This window comes from Lycium ferocissimum, chromosome 5 (assembly GCF_029784015.1).
Source record: "Lycium ferocissimum isolate CSIRO_LF1 chromosome 5, AGI_CSIRO_Lferr_CH_V1, whole genome shotgun sequence".
Taxonomy (NCBI): Eukaryota; Viridiplantae; Streptophyta; class Magnoliopsida; order Solanales; family Solanaceae; genus Lycium; species Lycium ferocissimum.
In genome coordinates this window covers 56,532,703-56,553,544 of record NC_081346.1, presented here as the reverse complement: position 1 = coordinate 56,553,544, position 20,842 = coordinate 56,532,703, and the positions used below count along the sequence as shown (strand labels likewise).

General features: G+C 36.5%; 2 protein-coding genes across 3 annotated transcripts; both read right to left on the bottom strand.

The window, feature by feature from the left end:
• Positions 1-7,722: 7,722 nt before the first annotated feature.
• Positions 7,723-10,704, bottom strand: LOC132056920 (uncharacterized). Of its 2 annotated transcripts, none has more exons than XM_059449329.1 (2): positions 9,736-10,704; positions 7,723-9,258 (listed from the first exon to the last, which is right to left on the bottom strand). In XM_059449329.1, exons 1-2 carry the CDS (start codon positions 9,756-9,758, stop codon positions 7,938-7,940), a joined length of 1,344 nt encoding a protein of 447 aa, XP_059305312.1. In that variant the 5' UTR covers positions 9,759-10,704; the 3' UTR covers positions 7,723-7,937. The 2 variants fall into 2 exon arrangements, with proteins under 2 accessions (XP_059305312.1, XP_059305313.1); XM_059449330.1 differs by lacking the exon at positions 9,736-10,704 and adding an exon at positions 9,506-9,729.
• A 220-nt stretch (positions 10,705-10,924) lies between these two features.
• Positions 10,925-19,275, bottom strand: LOC132056921 (uncharacterized). Its single transcript, XM_059449331.1, has 3 exons — positions 18,333-19,275; positions 17,868-17,952; positions 10,925-11,240 (listed from the first exon to the last, which is right to left on the bottom strand). The coding sequence occupies exons 1-2, from the start codon at positions 19,179-19,181 to the stop codon at positions 17,905-17,907; spliced, it is 897 nt and encodes a 298-aa protein (XP_059305314.1). The 5' UTR covers positions 19,182-19,275; the 3' UTR covers positions 10,925-11,240; positions 17,868-17,904.
• Positions 19,276-20,842: the final 1,567 nt, after the last annotated feature.

Below are 20,842 nucleotides of genomic sequence, written 5' to 3'. Positions count from 1 at the left end.
AAGATTTGAGATGGTTTGTGGGATTTGTGTCTTCTTTTCTCTTTTCAAAAATGACATGAAAATGCTGCTAGAGTTCATGATGCTCTCATTAGGCTGCATTCATATTTAATTTAAGACCATCCTGTGGTTTGAAAGTGACCAGTGATTTATATGTGTAGGACTAGCTATTTTACTGAGTGTTTACTCTTGAACTGTTGAGGAATCTCTTGTCCAATAAATGTTTATGAGACAATATATGTGTGTATATCTAGTATATTGACATTAAACTGATGTGAAACCCTTCTACTCCCCTTCTTCCTCTTTGCTATTATGCTACTGCTATGTGATATACATAGGATATACACAATATACATAGGCCAAGTATACCTTAGTATATATTGGATTGTATATCTCGTATACTGATGGTATATCACATAGATGTTGTGCTTGAGTATTTGGTTGAATGATAATTTGGGCCTGCCTCTTTATTTGTTGCCTTTATGAGAACCAATTTGGGCTTTGTCTCACCTCATCTAAATAATGTTATTGTTTTGGACCTACTGTTTTCTCCCCTTAACCTGTTTGGGTTTGTCTTTCCCCATTGGACCTCCTAGGCCTCTATTCTGCTTATTTCAGCAACTATACCATGTTACAATTGATGTACATTACTTATATATGTGTGGTTGTATGAGTGTTGTATTATACCAATTATTTTATTAAGTATAGGTGCCCTCTAACCGCATCCTTTTTTTTTTCCCTCTTCTCTTTTCTCATGAAACACGCTGTCGAGGGCTATTTAGGCCGAGTGCATCAGCCATAGTTGATTGGGCCAAAGGCCCAATAGCTCCTCTTTTCCTTTATCGAGTCCGGATCGTGTTGAAGGCCCAACCATAGGTGAAAATGGCAACTGGTGGGCTCGGTAGGCCACCAGCCTTACTTTCTCTTTTCATTTCATACATGTATATGCGTATCTGTAAAGCGAATGCTTGTATATATTGAAACCCTACGGTTATGAACTCAGACATTTAGGCAAAAATGATACTTAGGTCGTTTAGCCTGGACAGGAACCCTCAAATGAATTTTCAAAACCAAGACCCAACAAAAGATAAGATGATCATACCTCCAAGAGTTGAAACAAAGAAATGACCTTTTTTTTTACAAATCTTCCTTCATTTTTTACAAAAGAAAAACTGGGAAACGAGAACATGCTAATATATATATATATATATATATATATATATATATATATATATATATATATATATATATATACAAATTGATGTTTTAAAACTGGAAAAAATAAGTTAGAGACAGTTGTGTGTCTGAGGATTTTTAAGAAAAAAATTGACAGTTTCTTTGGACTTAAAATCAAAATTGAAAAACTGATTTCATAAAGTAGTAAGTGTTAAAGTGGACTTAAAAGACTTATGGTTTTTCAAATCTTTTTGGGCCAAGCCCAACCTTAAGTTAATCAAACAAAGGAAATATACTTAAACCTTAGTTTGAAGAAAGGGTTTAAAGTTGGATATGGTTGACCTTCAAAATGACTAAAAATGGATAAATATGTTGCATTTGAAAAGAAACACTTTTCATACTTGTATAAACCCATGGCTTGTTTATAAAGGAGATATACTCAAAATTTTCAATAAAATTTATAAGGACAAAAAGGCATAACATTGGACAAAATTTAAGTTGACCTCTACTTAAGAGATAATCTTAAGTGTGTTTTGGTCCGGAAATGAAATAACTTTAAACCTTATATATATTTTTTTCCAAAGTAAAATTCAACTCTTTCTTTAAACCTTATATACATTTTTTTCAAAGGAAAATTCAACTCTTTCATCTTCAAAACAAAGGGATTTTGCCAAAACATTTTATGATATGCCATGACAAGTTATACAAGAAACTAAACTATTTAAGCAAATAATTACATAATCATACATTGAAGCTTGAAGATCAACCGTATTCTATGGATTGTTAATATCAGGGTGTCTTAATGCCTTCCCCGAGGAATCACCAGAACCCTTACCTCGAACTCTGGTTTAAAAAGGATTTACCTCTTCTTTGACTAAACCCTTTTACTTGGTTTTCCTAATTTCCCTTATAAATTAAGTGGTGACTCTAAAAATACCAAAATCCAATAGAGTCCACAACGTTGAAGTAGCTTTTATGCCTCACGTAAAAGTGAACCGCACACCTGTCAATGTCAATCTGCGTAATGGATTCAAAGTCAAAGCTACTCATGCAGGAAGTGTTTGTTTATTTCCTGAACTTGTCATTCATAATGTACTATATGTGCCTTCCTTCAGACTTAATCTGTTATCTATTCATTAAATGTGCACTCGGTTACAATTTCTAATCACTTTTTCTTCCACTCAATGTGTTTTGCAGGCCACTTCAGTAAAGAGGCCTCTGGTACTTGGTCAAGCTAGCCATGTTCTTTATCACTTTTTCCCTTTCAGTTCCAAGCCTAAGAGTTTCTTCAAGACAAATGAAGTTTCATTTTCAGTTTCTAGTTTTTGTAGTTGTACTTTTGCTCCTGTTTCAGTTTCAATTAAAGAGAATTCTAATGTAAGATTATGGCATGTAAGGTTTGGGCATATGCCTCTTTCATCAATGAAGAATCTCAGTTCTTTTCCTTTTAAATCTGTTCCTGATGGTAAATGTGATGTTTGCCCTCTAGCAAGACAATCCAGATTACCGTTTCCTTTAAGCACCATAAATACAAAGCAGTCTTTGAACTAATTCACATTCACACTTGGGTTCCCTATAATAAGGCAACTTGTAATGGTTACAAATACTTGTTACCCATTTTGGATGATTTTAGTAGAGCTACTTCGACCTATCTTCTAAGTTCTAAAGGAAATGCCTTCACTATGTTAAAATAGTTTTGGAGCATGGTAGAGAGACAATTCAACATAAAAGTAAAAACAATAAGATCAGATAATACCTTAGAGTTGGGAAAGGGGACCATTGCCTCTGAATTTCTTGTCACCCAAGGTATATTGCACCAAACTTCTTATGTAGCAACCCCACAAAAAAATGGGGTTGTAGAAATAAAACAAGACACCTACTAGAAACATCAAGGGCCTTGCTATTTCAGTCAAATTTTCCTGTCATATGTTGGGGTGAGTGTCTTTTAACTGCCACTTTCTTAATCAACAGATATCCCTCTAGAGTTTTAAAAGGAAAAACACCTTATGAGATTATTTTTCAACAACCTCCTTATTACCAGTACCTAAGATGCTTTGGATGCCTTTGTTTTGATTCAACTTTAGCTCAAAACAGATCAAAATTTGCACCTAGAGCAATTCCTTGTGCTTTTATAGGTTACCTATATGGTCAAAGGGATACAAACTTCTAATGTTAAGACTAAGAGAATTTTTCATAAAGATACTTATCCTTTAAAATCCCAGTCTGTTACTAGTTTTGTGCCTGTATTTTCTCCTCCTAGTCCTTTTTCCTACACTTACCTTGTTTCTGATGTTATATTGGAAGACATTACACCTCTTACTCCTCCTCCTCAAACTCTTGCTTCTCTAATTCTACCTGATATCACTCCTCCTGCCTCACCTATAATGGATGAGGGAATCTCACCACCTCACCAACCCTTACCACCTACTCCTCCTAGAAGGAGCACTAGAGAATACAAAGAACCTTCCTACCTGTCTGATTATGTTTGCAACAATGTTTATCTCACTAATTTTACTTCTTCCTGTTTACTTCCCTTGTCTATCCTTTTGCAGCCATATCTTTTGACAATTAACTAGTTTTCAATTCTATTTCTAACATTATAAAGACTACTAGTTTTCTTTAAGTTTCATTACACTTAGGTTGGCAGCAGGCTATGGCAAATGAGATTGAAGCACTTGAACTCAACCAAACCTGGGAAGTTGTGGAATTACCTAAAGGACAAAAAGCTTTACCTTGTAAGTGGGTGTACAAAGTAAAACACAAATTAGATGAAAGCATTGAAACATTGAAGGATAGACTAGTGGTAAGGGGAGATATTAAAAAAGAAGGGATTAATTTCACAAAAACCTTCTTTCCAGTGGTTAAGATGACCATTATCAGGTCTATTCTAGCTATTGCAGTCAAGAAAAAATGAGATCTTTTTCAATTAGATGTAAATAATGCTTTTTTACATGAAAATCTCAATGAAGTGGTCTATATGAAATTTCCAGCAGTCATGAATGCACCTAGTTCTCATCATGTTTGCAGTTTAAGAAAATCTTTGTATGGATTAAGGCAAGCATCAAGATAATGGTCTGCCAGGCTTGCAGCAGCTTTGGTTTTTAAAGGTTTTGTTGCATCTTTGAATGATTATTCATTGTTTATCAAGAAATCAGGTGATCTCATTGCCATTGTGGCAGTTTATGTGGATGATATTATTCTAAGAGGGAATGATGCATCAGGAATACAACAATTGAAACGGTTTCTTGATGCAGAATTCAAAGTTAAAAGATCTTGGGAATTTGCACTATTTTCTTGGTATTGAGATGCTTAGGGAAGATCATGGTCTTATTCTTACACAAAGGAAATTCACCATGGAATTACTCTCTAAATTTGATATTTCTCATCTACCCTTGGTTTCTTCTCCCCTAAATCCTAGTAAAAAACTCTCAGCTGATTCTGGAGAGTTCATTAATGATTCTACTACTTACAGAAGATTAATTGGCAAACTTAACTATCTCACACATACTAGACCTGATTTTTCCTATGCAGTACAACATCTAAATCAATACATGCAACACCCTCGCATGCCTCATTTCACAGCAGCTTTAAAGGTGATTTGATACTTAAGAAATGACCCAGGACAAGGATTATTTCTATCTGCTAACCCTACTTTCTCTATTTGAGCATTTTGTGATGCTGATTGGGGTGCTTGCCTTGATTCTAAGCGTTCTATCAGTGGTTTTTACATTACTTTTGGGGGTTCCCCTCTTTCATGGAAATTAAAAAAATAGGTTTCCATTTCACTTTCCTCAGCAAAAGCTGAGTACCGATCTATAAGGAGGGTTGTAGCAGAGCTTACCTGGCTTAGTCGACTTTTGCATGCCCTTAGTTGTCCTCCTACACTTCCAATTCCGGTGCACTCCGACAACCAAGCAGCAATCCAAATTGCTCTCAATCCCATTTTCCACGAACGTACCAAGCACGTGGAACTGGATTGTCATTTCGTCAGACAGCAATATCTTGCCGGTTTGATTTCACTATCTTTTGTACCGGCCTCTTCTCTGCTCGCCGATCTCTTCACTAAGCCTCTTTCTGGTGTTTCTCATCAATCCTTGCTCGACAAGTTGGGTCTCAGTTCCCTCCCCTCCAACTTGAGAGGGGGGGTGTTGAAGATAGCAAGGTTTCTACTTTCATTTTAGGCGAATCAAGTACAGATATGAAGAAGAGGGGGAAATCCCTAAGTTTGAACGGGATTGCAAAATGTGGAAAGTGTTCAAGTGTGTGTGAAGTGGAACAAATTAATGGGCCAACTCATGAAGTGGAACAAAATAGTGGGCCAACTCAAAATTCTGAACTTAAGGGTTTTGGGCCCAAAATGTCACATGCTCATCGAGGCCCAAACTAAATCGGCAAGCATCCAACACAAAATGTGTTGGATGATTTCAGCCTTTAGATTAAATTTTCATACAGCTGTACATAGATAAATTAGAAGATTCTATAGTTGTTAGAGTTAGTTACAATGGGAACCACTAGGAAAATAGCAAGTGGAAAGATTTATTATTATTTTTTTACATAGTTTTGTATAAATAGGTGCACAGTGAATGAATGAAATCATCCGGAAATTTTTACATTCTTTTGTTTTTATTCTTTGCTTTCTAACAATTTGAGGGGCAAAAATTAAAGACCAGCGCCTTTGAATGGCAATCCGTGCAAAAAAAAAAAAATGCTTAATTTACCAATAAACAAGTTGAGACCCAAAAAAGAAGGATATTTAAGCAATTACGTGATAACATTTTCTTCTTATCATCTTTCAAGGTATTATATGAGTTAATATGTTATTGAATCAAACGAGTTAAACTCAACAATTGTTATTTCTAAGGAAGATGTGCTAGCTTAAGATAAAATACATTTTTGTTAGAGTAATATTAATCAATTAAATATAAAATACAAATCGTCCACGCCTTATTGTGTATGCCCCCTGTCGACAGTCCACGCCTTATTGTGTATGCCCCCCGTCGACAGGCAGGCACAATTAGAAGAGCTACAACCACAAGAGTATTAGTAACTCTCCTTGTGTCAGGAGGTTTCTAATTTATCATTTAGGTTTCTAAATCTGATTCTTATTCATTAGATATCATACTTGGAATTTAGGTAGATTGAAGCGACAGAGATTGTGAAACAATTCCAGAATGTTACTAATTCTATACGTAGCCTTCACATAGGTTGTTACTTAGATTTTTCAGTTCACAGAGCGATTTTTTACCAAAGTGTTGGTGAATTATTGTAACAACTACGCAAACTGTAAGCATGTAACAGGGACTAGAGATTGCACAGGAAACGTAGGAAAGTTTAGAGTAAAAATCAATGAGATGAGAAGATTCCAAGGTCATGAATTAGTTACAATTCTGTCGAGTTATCCACATTCACTAGTTTATTTATCTGATTTAGCAGTCGATGATAATTTTTGCAAGCATTATACCTTCTAATCATTGTCTCTTCATTTCATGCTATTCACATTCTTGCTTTTTACACATCTTTCTCGGTTTAACTACTAGAAGAAGGGTTTGTGATCGAACACCCCTTTCAAACAAATTTAATTTTTATCCTAAAACCATTAGCGGTAAACAGTTCTCTTATTTAACTACATAGGTTACATAAAAAGTGGTTATTATTTTAATCCTTTGTTGGGGACAGTCAATGATACTTGTTGAGTATTTTATGTACTCACTACCTCTCTTTTTTTGCATTGTGTGTGCAGATTCCAACTTGAGTACCAGCGCGGTTAGAGAAGGTGCCTAGAGGATTGACTAGGCTTCCAATGGTGAGCCGTTACCTTCGTTCACAGTAGCGAGGAGGCTTATTATCTAGTTATTTTTCTTTCAGACAATGTTCCTTTGTATATCAGCCCTTGATGTATTTTCTTAGACATGTGTACCCTTATTTTAGTCGCTCATGACTTGTGACATCGGATCTTAATTTGGGGGTTTTAGACTTCCGCCGTGTTCCTGACGTTTTTATCTACGCTATTGTTTCTATTAGACTTTATTAACTCTCAATGGATTACTATCTTGTTCTTCTACTTTGGTATACTTCGTCTTACGTGGGAACAGTTGAATGTCATCACGGATTAGGAAAATTGTGTCGTGACAAAACGAATATTTTAAAAACTGGGGGCATTTGGTTATAGAAACCTTAAAAGAGGTTCCTAACGTTTACTTCCCATAATTTTTACCATCTTAAAACCGAAAGTATAAACGACTCCTGAAGTAAAAGAAGATAACTTAGTAGAAAATAGCAAAAACATCCACTAACAAGGGTTGTGGTGGAGTGGTAGCCAGTAGGTACTCTTCCTCATTAACCAAGATCTTGGGTTCGAGCGTGAGTATGAAATCGCTTTTGTTACACCGATTGGGTAACCAAAAAAAAGAATAGCAGCAACATCCAAATGAACTATAAGAGGTAAGAGCAGTGAGTTCCTTCTCTTTTCACCATAAGAATAGTGAATAACCACCTCAAATGTATGTATGTCTATTACAATAAGAAGATCAAAAGACTGTAAACCATGAATTTGCATAACATGTATCTATCTTTCTATGGACTAAATGCATATTCAAAGAGATATAGTTCTAGCACACAATGTTGTTCCTCTCCTATAGAAGTATGAATCCTAACCTATAAACTTCCTATAGCTAGTTTGGACAGCAACAATGCCTAAAAGTATCCGTCACTTTTTGGACCTTAAAAAATATCATCTAAAAAGCTTGAGATATCAAAATCAGAACTCAAATTGTACAAATCTTCCATACTAACCCTGTTCCATAGTCCTCAAGTCCTGCAACATTGATGTAAGGCTCCTTGATATTGGAGTCTTCCTCCTTGTTTATAACTCCATCTGAATGAACTGCAACATTTGTCTGAGGTTTCAGCAGATTGACTTGTTGGTTGTAGTTGTAATAATCAGACTGCTTCTCATTCTTCAAATTGTTTACATCAAATAATTCATCTCTGAAAGCCTGAAACAGGTAACTTTCTTCGATATTCCCGTTCAATATAGCTGTTGCTTCAGTTGTGTTATTGTCTTCCATTAATAAGGACTCCAAGGCATCTTGATGACAACGAAAATCTGCACTCATATTTTCGGATGACCTGAAATCCAATGGTTGTTCTCGTAATGTATTCGCTGAGTAATCATAGACCTGTGGTGTAATGGGAGGACAAGGCAGCAATACTTGATCAACAAAGTTATAATTCTGATTTGGTCTCAAAACATCCTTGTGAAACATGCTGTCGTTTGACTTCACTTCAGTATCTTCTTGGTGTAATATGTGAAAATTATTTGACCCTTTGTTCACGTGATCTAGGCGCTCCAAATCTCTATGTTGCACGAATTCATTCTCCGAGGGTGTCTCAACTTCAACACAAGAACTTGTGGGCTCGAGAATTGGCTCTGGATCAATTCTCGAGCTACAATTAAAACCTTTTATATCGTCCATAGAATCGTTCACAGGGCATTCAACCTCATTAGCTCTACTAACAGAACATAAGTTCCTTTCACCAAGACTTCGATCATCCACAATAATCTTTTCATCTATTTGTAAATCAGGTTCAATTCTTGGGTCTTCAACAGATGATTCACTCGATTCCAATGAAGTAGTTCGCGCAATAGAAACACTCGATGAGTCATTAGCCAATTGAACATTCTGTACACAATAATAATCAGGGAAGTTAAGTATAGCGTTGTGGCCATACATCGCCTTAGCAGCCTCGTCATAGACACGAGCAGCTTCGATAGCTGTAGAAAAAGTACCAAGCCAAAGTCTCTTGCCATTACTCTGATACTCATTACTATTATAAACAGGTTCTCTAATTTCAGCAACCCACTTTCCCCAAGTTCTTTGCCTAACACCTCTATATTTACACACTAAATTTTCAGGTCCACCTTTACCTTTCATACAACCTTTTTTAGACCCTTTGGCAGGATTTTTCCTTTTTCTTTTCTTGCTCCCACCATCAATGGTAGCAGTAAGCTCTTGCTTATGAGTCTTCCACATTGACAGAGTCTCCTCTATAGAAATCGATCCGTTACGCCTTCTTCTCATTCTCCTGTTTCCAGAAGAACTCACCATCATCATATAAAAATAAAACAAGTAATGACTACAAAAGGTTTCTTCCCTTTTAGCAAAAATAAGTTACTTCTAAGATTCTTGTACAGCAGCAAAGGTAGTTACGAGAACACCTTATTGCATGGCTCTTATAAGATGTCATAACCTGATTTTATTCAAACTCCAAGACCAAATTGGACAAGGGTACCAATTGCTAACAGCAAAGAGTTTCCAAATTTAAAGCTAACCTTTTTTGCATGGCTTTTATAAGATGTTCTTACACGGTTTCCTATAAAGATTTGGATCTTTAGGCCAAATTGGAGTAAGGAACCAATTCCTAATAAAAATTTGAGAACTTGAAAACCAATAAACGTAAGGACTAAAGAGTAGATATAATACAAAGCCTCAGTGAAAAGTAGACATAATTCATATAGCGTCCCTTAGTACATAGGAAAAGGATAAAGTTGAAGAAAATCACCTTTCAAAATTGTGAGAAGACATAACGTGTCAAAGCCAATTGATAAAAGTGTTGGTTTTGCTATGAGAGATTGTCGTTTTCAGGAAGAGTCTGTTTTCTACTCCTTATTTTAGCTTTTAGTTATTTAAATATACGAGTAAATAGTTCAGTTATCTTTTTCCTCCTACCGCAAAACCTTTTCCTTCTCAAACTAGGATTACACAAATCTTTAAGAAAAGGCAAATGTAAATAATAAAGGCGTGCTTTTGGTTGTATGACACCGTGTGCTGATGCTATTCTTATCTATTTTCAGTAATAATATCAAAGTCAATATTTATGTTTTTCCTTGGGGATTAAGTAATTATTTAGAAGGAAAGAGAATGATATATTTTCTGTTAATAGCATATGGTTGATGAAGCAGATAATTACGTGGCACGTTTCCGACTCTGTAGGACAATTTTGAAACTTAAATACCGTATTACCTATTTTCATAAGTGTAATTTTCTTGGGGCCCAAGCACTTGTCTTTTTCGTGCCCTTTCCAATTCCAGAATAGGCAGAAGATAAGTAATTGCGGCTTTGTTTCTTGGGGTCAAAGAAAGTTGGCAACAACTTACTTCTATTTAAACTTAATTATATCAAAAGAGGTTCTCGAATCTTGCCTCAAACGAATTCTTAGTCTAACGATTAGAGGCGCAGAGGGGTTTTTTTTTTTTTTAATTATTATTTACCCCTTCCTCCAGAGCTCCCTTGATTACTCGAACCCATAACCTTCGGCTTGGAGATAAGAGGACGCTTACCATCTGAACAAACCCTCTTGCCCCCGCACAAAGGGTTAACTTTTACAACTGAGCCAATCCATAATCTTTATTTGTTCTTTATTTCTTGCTTTAGCTCCCCCACCCCCAGGAATGCTTGTTCAATTAAATTAATGTAGTGTAATGCAAAAAGTTCAATAAAACAACGGAAAACAATAATCAATCACACAGAATTATTGCTTATCTTTTTAACCAAGGAATTCTAGCCTTGACTGAAACACAGATGGATATTGGGACTTGCACCTATATGCTTCTCCACTTAAATATCAGGTTTCAAGTTTTGTTTGCAACAGGATTCAAACTCCAGACATGCGTCTAATCCATCAGGAAGCAATCGCATCATTCATTGCCTTGCTGGTTCTGAATCTTCTAATTGCTCTTACCGCAGCAGGATAATAACAACGATCTTAATAGAACAAGTACAAAATGTATATAAAAGAAGAAGTCCAAGCCATTTGTCTTGGACCAATCCCAAACTAAGCGAAACTTTTAACCAATTGGGGAATATGAACAAAGAAGGCTGTCTGTTAATAAAAACAAGGTTAAACATACACATACTAGAAATACATTTGGGAATAGCAGAAAAAGCTGTGGAGATCTTCAATTCAGTTCATCAAAAATGCACAACCACAAGCAGCAATTCTGTTATTTAATCTAACACATCAAGCTGCAAAGGCTTCATCGGCAGCTGTCCTCACCGGCAGGTGATCTACGAGTCAGACAAAAAATAGAGTATCTCAGATAAAAGACAGGGTTCTTCCTTCCCTTTCAAGGAGACATGAAAGCAGGCAACATTATGCAGGTTCATCCAGAGTGCATAGCTAGTAGGGTACAAGAAAAATCTGGACTTCATAATGCAACTAGAGAAATGAACATGCATTTCTCCACAAGAGATGGCAAACCTTTCAATTTCAAACTATGCAATTGATCAATAACCTGATGTTCCACTCTGCATGTTCTCCTCCTACTTTGAGGTCCCCAACACTCTATTTGGTCGATTGGCTTAGGAGTTTTTTTTCCCTCTTTGGTCCCCATCAATAACAAAATTATGGAGAGTTTCTTCGCATTTATAGTAACGGGATCATTGGTTCTATCAGCACAATGAAGCCTGTATAGGACATCTTCCTGCAACTCCTCCTAACCTAGAGTATAAAGAACTATGGTCCAGTTCCCTATCAGGCATCACAGAGTTAATGCCTTAATGGGGGACATCGAGGTGCCAAACGACTCCGTCGATAAGAGCTCTTGGGAGTCATCAGCCTGTTATCCCCGGCGTACCTTTGATCCGTTGAGCGAGAGCCCTTCCACACGGGACTCCCGGATCACTATGGCCGACTTTCGTCTCTGTTCGACCAGTCAAATAGACAACTTATTAATGAGCAGAGGCAACGAGGAGGATGAGGGAACGTCTATTGCAATTTTAGTAAGACAGCAATAAAATGTTCCATTCCACTACCACAAAAAGCTAGGAAAACATAGTTACGTACGTGTCCATTTCCTTAGAAAAGAGAGAAGGCAGTGAGTTACACACATCATCCAGTCTGGTCTACTTTTAAATCCAATACGAGTCCATGACAAACCCGTTTTCTTTTAGACGTTATATGAGAGCCTTTGAGAAGCTTTAAGAGAAACGAAGTACTAGAATAGAGTACACAGAGAATGTTCATTTTCTTAATTCTTTACACTCATTGTAAAGTCCTCTTTGGATGTATTCCTTTCCAGCATTTTCTTAGTGCTGTTTTTACATTTATAAAATCCCTACATTACCTATTAAAAAATAAATTAAAAAAAAAAGGAGTAATCAGAGAAGGAGAATTTCATTTTCTCTGTTTTTGAGGTGTGGGGTTGGGTGGGTGATGAGTGAAGTTTCTTTTTTCACCTATGAACACCATTTATTGCTCTACTCGAGCAATTACAACCAATGAAACAATACTACTTAGATGAAGAAGCTGATATAGTATCAAGATGAAATCAGTTGTAAGAGCCTCTTATTTCCTTCATCAACTTCACTGAGCTAGTGATAACTCTCGACCCAGGAAGACTCAAAGAAGGGGGTTATGAATTTGACCAAACCACAAGAACACTATGAAGGTCGGATGAAAAACATGTAAAGGGATATGTGGAATAAGGATAAGGGTTAGAATTATCTAGCACAACAACAACATACCCAGTGTAATCCCACAACATGAGGCCGGGAGAGGGGAGGATGTACGAAGACCTTACCCCTACCTTTGGCACCAATTAGATAAACGTTCAAATTAAGAAACACTCCAAGACAAGAAGTAGAGAACTCCACAAGAATTAACTAACTATGGTAATAATTCAATGAAGACGAAGAAGAGAACTAAGCTAACCCTAATCTAATCTAACAAGAGTGTGCAACATTGAAAGAGAATATCTCATCATTCATCAAAGTATAAACCTTCGCAAAAAGGAAACAAGGCTATTTATACTAGGTCTAAGAACTAATAAACAAGGTCCAAATAGCCTCAAAAGGGTCCCTAAAATACAATTCGGACCAGAATAGTAAACACCCAAAATATGCCCATGATTAGCAATCGTGGAGCCGTTTGGCCACTTAGCTGCCACCAAATGTCAACAAATGAATAGTGGAGGCGTTTGGGTCTTGATGTTCCTTTGCTCCATATCTAACTGGCTTCACATTCTCTAATCGTGGAGCCAATTGTACTCCATGTCTCTGGGCTGCATTTTCCTTCTTCTACTCGTTTAATCTGTTTGACTTGAAAGCTCGGTTTCCACGAGTATTTACAGCACTCCAAGGCCTTGTTGTTGACGTGGAAACCATGCTAAGCATGAGTACCAATGCGGAAGTTATCGGCTAGAGATATTACACTCTCTACATCCCGTACAAGATTTAGAACCAGCTATAAGGTGAGAGTTGAAATCTTCTTGTTAGATTGAAAGAGTCCCACGAAACCTATTCCAATAAAACACCGTAGCTATTGAAAAGTCCAGAATAACCTAAAAGGGAAAATAGTACTCCCTCCGTCTCAATTTATGTGATATAGTTTGACTGGGCACGGAATTTAAGAAATAAAGGAAGACTTTTGATCTTGTGGTCTAAAATAAGCCAAAGATATTTGTGTGGTCATAGATCATCTCGTTAACCATAAAAGGTAAAGTTTAAAGTTAAATTGTTGCCAAGTAAGGAAATATATCATTCTTTTTAGGACAGACTAAAAAGGAAAGTGTATCACATAAATTGGGACAGAGGGAGTATATGCTCATTGGTGATAGGAGAACAATTGAGATGCAGTTCTTATTCCCTTACATTCAGTTGAATGGTATCAATATCGTACTTGTTATGTTACTAGCTAGGTTGCTCGAACTCAGGTGCGGGTGTCGGATACGGGTAGGGATCTAGAGGTCGGATTCATCATGATCTAAATTTTAAGATTCGTGGGTACGGATACGGGTGAGGGGTTTCAGCAAAAAATAATTCAAAATTCTTAAAATAGAGTTATAAAACCTAATTTATGAGATATGGGGAAAACTTGAGGAGAAAATTTTGATCAAGAGGAGAATCTCGGAAGGAGATAAAAGGAAAAAGGAGTGACATAGAAATTTCTATGTACAAGTTATTCCATTTTCTTCAATTTCACCGTAGCTTTTGTTTTGATTACATAAATCATTAAATCTGTCCGGAATTTCTCTCTCGATTTTGGTCAAAGTATCCAAAATTGGTTGACCAGGTTGGGTACGGATCCCACACCCACACCCACGTCGTGTCGACACAGGTGCGGCACCGAAAGTGAAGATGTTACACCTCAAAAATTTTCGCGTCGTTTGCATTGTAAGTAAACTAACGTAAGCCCGGAGAGATTATGGAACCCTTATAAGGTTAAGGAAGACTTCTACCAAGTGCTAAGCAAGTGTCTAAAGGTTCCGGGATCAAGCGAATCGAAGAAATTAAGCTTGTCAAAGATTTGGGAAAAACTTGGCAGAAATTTGAACAAGAATTTTGGTCCGACTTGAGAGAGGTATATCTCCTAGAATATGAGGAGTTATGGAATGCATAACCTATGTAAATTCAAGTTCAACGAGTCTTCTTTCCAATGCAACTGACAGATCACAATTCTGGAGTACGGGACGTACTTTGAAGTACGGCCCGCACTCTTTGGCCGTACTTTGCCCGAAAATTCCAGAAAATTTATGTCGGTGGACATTTTGTTCTGGCCTATAAATTGACGTTTCCACGACTTGGGCCTCATTTTTTTCACCAAAATAAATCCCTAGTGACCTTCTAATCTCTCTCAAACATCCATAAACATCCCAAATCAAATCAAGAGAAGATCAAGCCATAAAATCCTCAACTAGTTCATGAAAAGTGATTGTTCTTGCTTGTACTTGATGTTGTGGTGAGTTTGATCTTGAAGCAAGTTGTGTGAGTTGAAGTTCTTCAACTATAAGGTATGTTCTTAATCTTATCTCTTATGTTGAGTTGATTTGAAGGTTTAGCAAGTCTTAAAAGTGAAAATAGTTATGGAGGAAAGGTCATAAAGTGTTGTGTTGTAGTTTTGAGTTCATGAACTGTTTTGAGCATGTTGTGGCTGTGTTGTTGAGCTAATTTCCATGTATATGGATGGTATCTAATGTGGTTGGTGTGTTGATGAGATTATTGGTATACTTTGTATAGGCAGTGAAAGGAGTATTTAAGGACTTTCGTAAGCTTGTTGTTGTATATGTTAAGGTGATTGGAGAGTAAGGGGAAATGCTGCCCATTTTACTTTAGAATCAAGTTATCGTTGATATACGTGATATACTAGCGCCATCTAAGTTTGCATATGTATTCCTTGTTATAGGATTGGCGTGCTAGTTGTGATTAGCTCAATTGTTGGACTGCTTGGATGACTTGAGGTATGTTAAGGTTGTCCCGTTCTTTCTTATGGCATGATCATATTGATACGAACATATACAAATGTCCTTCATAATGACTCCATTCCTAGAAATATTGGAAGCTTATGTTATTGATCTTATCTTATGACTGTTGATCTCATCTTATAGTCCTTGATTCCTTCAAGATGAGATATACCTACGATGAAAGATCCATAAAGATAATCGGAGGTATAACGACCTTACGTCACTCCGATGAATTTAGAAATGTGTTCTCAAGGAATATTTTGTAAGACATGTATAGTATGCTAGTTGTAAGATCTCTAATGAGGTACTTAATGCTAGAAGATAAGGCTTATGATACATCCAGGAATTGACTAAGGTTTAGTTAATCGGGAAGAAGTCTTAATGGTCCAGAAATGTGCTTATAAGTCTAATGTGATCATGTAGGCATTAACGGATAAGCGATGATTATGAGAAGTGCATAGAAATTACCCACAGGGGTCTGGTTATGATGTCGATTATATTTACCACTGGTCTACGGCCAGTTGGGCAGATTATGTATCACTATTTACCACCATGGTACGGCTGGTTGGGCAGTTATACCACCGAGCTACGGCCAGTCGAGCAGATATGTATTTATCACCATGCTACGGCTGGTTGGGCAGATATTATCACCGAGCTACGGCCGGTCGGGCAGTTACCACTGATCAGTCGAGCAGTTATAACATGCGCTCTACCATCCGGTGATAATCGGATGTGCAGTTACCACCGCGCTACAACCGGTTGGGCAGTTACCACTAATCAGTTGGGTAGATAGCACCAGGATGATAAGTAGGTCAGAGCCACAGTATTGTACATAGATGTAGTAAAGCATACGAGAGTATAGAGAGGCATATATACTAGATTCTCATCGGTAAATCAGAAGTGCCAGGTTGATTCTTATTCTTCTTCTCTACCATATATGTTTGTTATGTTATATTACCGTCTTACATACTCGGTACATTATTCGTACTAATGTCCTTTTGTTTGTGAACGATGCGTTCACGCCCGCAGGTAGACAGGAAGACGGATCAGACTCCTAGGTTGCCTTCTCAGCGGTTGTACAGGAGCACTCCACTTGTTCCAGAGTAGCAGTCCAGTTGGTATGACTCTTTTATGTACATATGGGCATGGCGGGGTCCTGTCCCGTCCTTATGATGTTATGCAATCCAGTAGAGGCTCGTAGACAAATATGCACAGTCAGATGTTCCATGACCTTCTAGGTCTATGTTTTATTGTATCCTCATTTTGATACCCTTGTCGGCATGTATACTTGGGATTAGCTTGATGATATATGTATATTATCTTTTGGGCTTGTGTTCCACACAGTATATGATATTTATGAATTAGCATGATGGCCCACTCAGGTATGGATATGATATGCATGTACGTGTTGTGGCGCTCGGTAGGTTAGCTCCGGGTGCCCGTCATGACCCGCCGGTTGGGCTGTGACATAAGACTCCGAGCAACATAGGTTACTAGTACTAGGTTATGATCCAGAGCACCCGAATACTGCATCTAAAAGTTATGAAAATATTCCTGTTGTTCGGTTACCATTATTTTGGATAAATCTGGATCTAGCACGAGGAAGCTTGAAAAACATAAGGACCAATGACCAAGTGCTAAGCTCACATCATATCCTTAATTTCATTTTTGAGCAGCCGCTTCACTTCTTCTGAACAACAATGAACATCAATCCTCCAAGCATCTGAGGTAACTCGTCCCACTTTAGCTACACTCAATTTTAGTTACCACTAATATAGCCCATGCAATCTGAAGAGATAAACCTGAAACACTTTCAAAAATATCACATCCAAATGTTCTCTCTGTCTGCTATGATTTCTTCTACACATAATGGTTGTCTATTTCACATGCAGTCATATGAGTATAAATATTTCATATGTGAATCAGAACTTAACCACCTTTTAAGGATATAATATTCAAATATTTTCTATCCGCTAAGGTCTTCAACATTCAATGGTTGTCTAAGAAAGAAAAAAAAATAACGATAATTACGCTCATTTGTCTTATCTATTATTCTTCTACAGCAAGAATTGATTGAAATCCTAAGAAATCAAATGTATATGGCACAATTGCATTTACTATATGCACGCATGCGTGATGCAACACCTAAAAGGAACATATATAATTTGCAAAGATATTGTTAGTTAATCCAAATCGTTATATCGAATTGCTGATGGAAACCACTAAAAGCTGACCGTGCAGACAGGTAAAGGTACAACTGTAGGACAGGGAATCAACCGTCACTACCAAATGCATAACGAAACACAATGAAACAAAGAATATCATAATGCTCCGCGCACAAGACAAGGGAGATTTTCGCACATGAGATCATTGAAATATTTACTAACATGCCAAACAGTTGTTAATTGTTATTACCTGAAAATCACATATGTGCATGAGACGAGCAGATTTTTACCTTACAAAAGGAGAAATTCCACCTGAATTATCAAAATTCATTCCAAGCCTGCAACCTTGCTCCTTAACTTCATATTATGGTTTTCCTGCCAGCATTTCAAATCAGTATAAATATAAAGTTCAACCCATCAATATCCAAAATAAGTAGAACAACAACAATTATGCATGCCTCAAAACCCCAAGCTAGTTGTGTATAGAGCACAAAATCGAAATGTAAATACTCCCGGCTTTATTATTTTTGGAAATTTTCAAAAATATAAAGCCCAACATAAAATATTACGTCACGTAGCCCAATATACAATATTATACAACATTATGCCTGGGAAAGCATTATACATAATGTATCAACCGTATTTATACACAAATATGGGCTAAGCCGGGTAACAAACTCAAAATATGCGCTACGTGGCGTAAATATTTTCTCCCAGTAGAGTGTAATTTCCCTATTTTTTTATTTCAATCATACCTGTTCAAGAACCTTAGCAGAGCTTTTTTCCACCAATCTAGCCAAACTATCAAGCTTAACAAGCATTTTATCATACAAACTCTCCAATTCAGCCGTATAATTCGACGCATCGGATCCCATCAACTTACCTAATCTCCCAATTTCAAAACCTTCAGCACACAAATCCAATTCTTTCTGATCCTTCAAACCCCTCTTAATACCCACCAAAGATTCAATCTTTTCATCTTCAACCATCGCATTAGGTCCCCTTAAATCACATGCCATTGTAGGAAACGGCGAAATAGGACTGAAAGAGCCGTAATTTGATCGAAATGATGGACCAATGTTAACAATATCCAAACTTCTGGGCTCAAATGTGACACTTGAAACACGATACTGATAACATTTGTATTCATGGGTGTGTATTAGTTGTTCTTGAAAAGGGGTTGTTAGTAAAAGGAACAAAGATGGTGGGAGTGAAAGTGGACAAGGTGAATCTTGCGGGGTGAAATGGTAAGAAGATGAAGAAGTTAGAGAAAGGGTAGTTTGGGAATCATTTAAAGAAGGTCTTAAAGGGGTTTTACGGCGACCTGAAAACCAACCAAGAAGAAGGGTAGAATTGTCATTTTGATGTAAAGGGAGAGGGAAGTGAGATGGGATAGAGAGGAAATTAGTGATAGTGGCGGTGAGAGTGGGGCCAGAGGATGACGTGGCGGAGGTGAGGTCGTCGGAGAGCGGGGTGGTGGTGGAGAAGGACACGTGGCCGAATAGGAGACCGTGTATATCGCCTGGAGATGAGAATAGACGGTGGAGAAGAGAGGTGAGAGTTGTGCCGGAGATTTGAATTTTGTTTATTGGCAGATCATCCATGATTTAGGTCAAGCATGTGAATTGTGGGCAAATGCTTTTTATGAATATTGGTAGCCTATAATTTGTATGTTTGTATGTTGTCTTTTGTTTTCTTTTCTTTTCTACATGTTCCAATTTTACTGGAGTTTTCTTGATTGTTAACTTCAGATCAATCTGTGTTATATTGCACTTGTGCCGGTGAAAAAGATATTTTTTTCATTTACATTTATGTGACATTTTTTTTTCCAGTTAATACTAGAAAATATGATATGTTTTAGTATTTAGTACTCATTTTATTTAAGTGTCTTATTTTTTAAAAAGAATGTTTTATTTTTATATTTAGTAAGTTTTTAATTTTAATATTTATACACATAATAAGTTTAAGATCACAAGATTTAAATATCTCCTTTTACTTTTTAAATTTTGTGTGCAGTTAAAATAAGACAGTTAGATTATGAGGAAAAAAGAATAATAATTTAACTTTAGAGCGTCTATTTTAAGCTTAGTAAAAGAATCTATAATTACACAAATATATATAATTTATTTTAAATTATAAACTTTAAAAAAAATTAGTTACCTTCATTTTTTAGACACGTGGCCGAAAAGGAGACCGTAGATGTCACCGGAGGAAGAGAATAGACGGTAGAGAAGAGAGGTGAGAGTTGTGCAGAAGATTTGGATTTTGTTTATCCGTGATTTGGCGATGGACAAAACTAGGTTAAGGAAACGCTTTACTATATCAATAAATATATGCAACTTTCAATTTCTATGCTTGCTGTGTCTTCTATTTTGTTTGTTTTTCTTTTCTGTATCGTTCCAATTTTATTGGAGTTTTCTTGACTGTTAACTTCAGATCAATCTGTGTTATATTATACTTCTGCTGATGAGAAAAGTATTGCTTTCATCTCCAGATATGTAGCACTCTCTTATTTTTTTAGTTAATTTTAAAAAGAGTGATATGGTTCTATATCAAGTACTTTCTCTTCTCAATTTAGTACTTTACTTTTCTTTTTAGTCTGTCTCAAAAGAAGTGTATCTTTTTATATTTAGTAAATTTTTCAATTTCAACAATTTAAGATTACAGTACAAATATTTACACTTTTGATCTTTATTTATGTGATATTCTTTCATTTTTTAGTCAATCCTAAAAGAATGATAAGTTTCTATACTTAGTACTCCTTCTATTTCAATTTAAATGTTTTACTTTTCTTTTTTATGTGTCCCAATAAAAATGTCTCTTTTTATAGGGAAAAGGGTCAAATATACCCCTCTACTTTAGTTTATTGTCTAACTTTGGCCTCCGTTAGCCAAAGTAGTCAAATATACCCCTCCCGTTACAAGTTGGGGCCAAATATACCCCCTACCGTTAGCAAAGTTTCAAAAATACCCCTCATTTCTAGCATATTCCCACATAAGCAAGTCTAGTCATTGGAATTGGGTGACATGGACGCCACATGGCATTTAACTTATTTTATGTGGTGCCTACGTGACAATTTTTTAAAAAACAATCTAGAAAATTGATTTTTTTAAACCAAATCTGAAAAAAAATGCTCCCTCTGTTTCAATTTATGTGAACCTATTTTCTTTTTAGTCTGTGCCAAAATGAATGACCTCTTTCCTAATTTGGAAACAAATTCACTTTATGAATTACAGCCACACAAATATTCAAAACTTATTTTGAA

Excerpts from the sequence above, each read along its gene's own strand:
- LOC132056920 (XM_059449329.1), bottom strand. The coding sequence starts at position 9,758 with ATGTCTTCTCACAATTTTGAAAG. Across the intron at positions 9,259-9,735 it reads TCTTCTCACAATTTTGAAAG|GAGAATGAGAAGAAGGCGTA; the intron begins GTGATTTTCTTC and ends TTCTGGAAACAG.
- LOC132056921 (XM_059449331.1), bottom strand. The coding sequence starts at position 19,181 with ATGGATGATCTGCCAATAAACAAAATTCAAATCTCCGGCACAACTCTC. Across the intron at positions 17,953-18,332 it reads CTGCTAAGGTTCTTGAACAG|GAAAACCATAATATGAAGTT; the intron begins GTATGATTGAAA and ends AAATGCTGGCAG.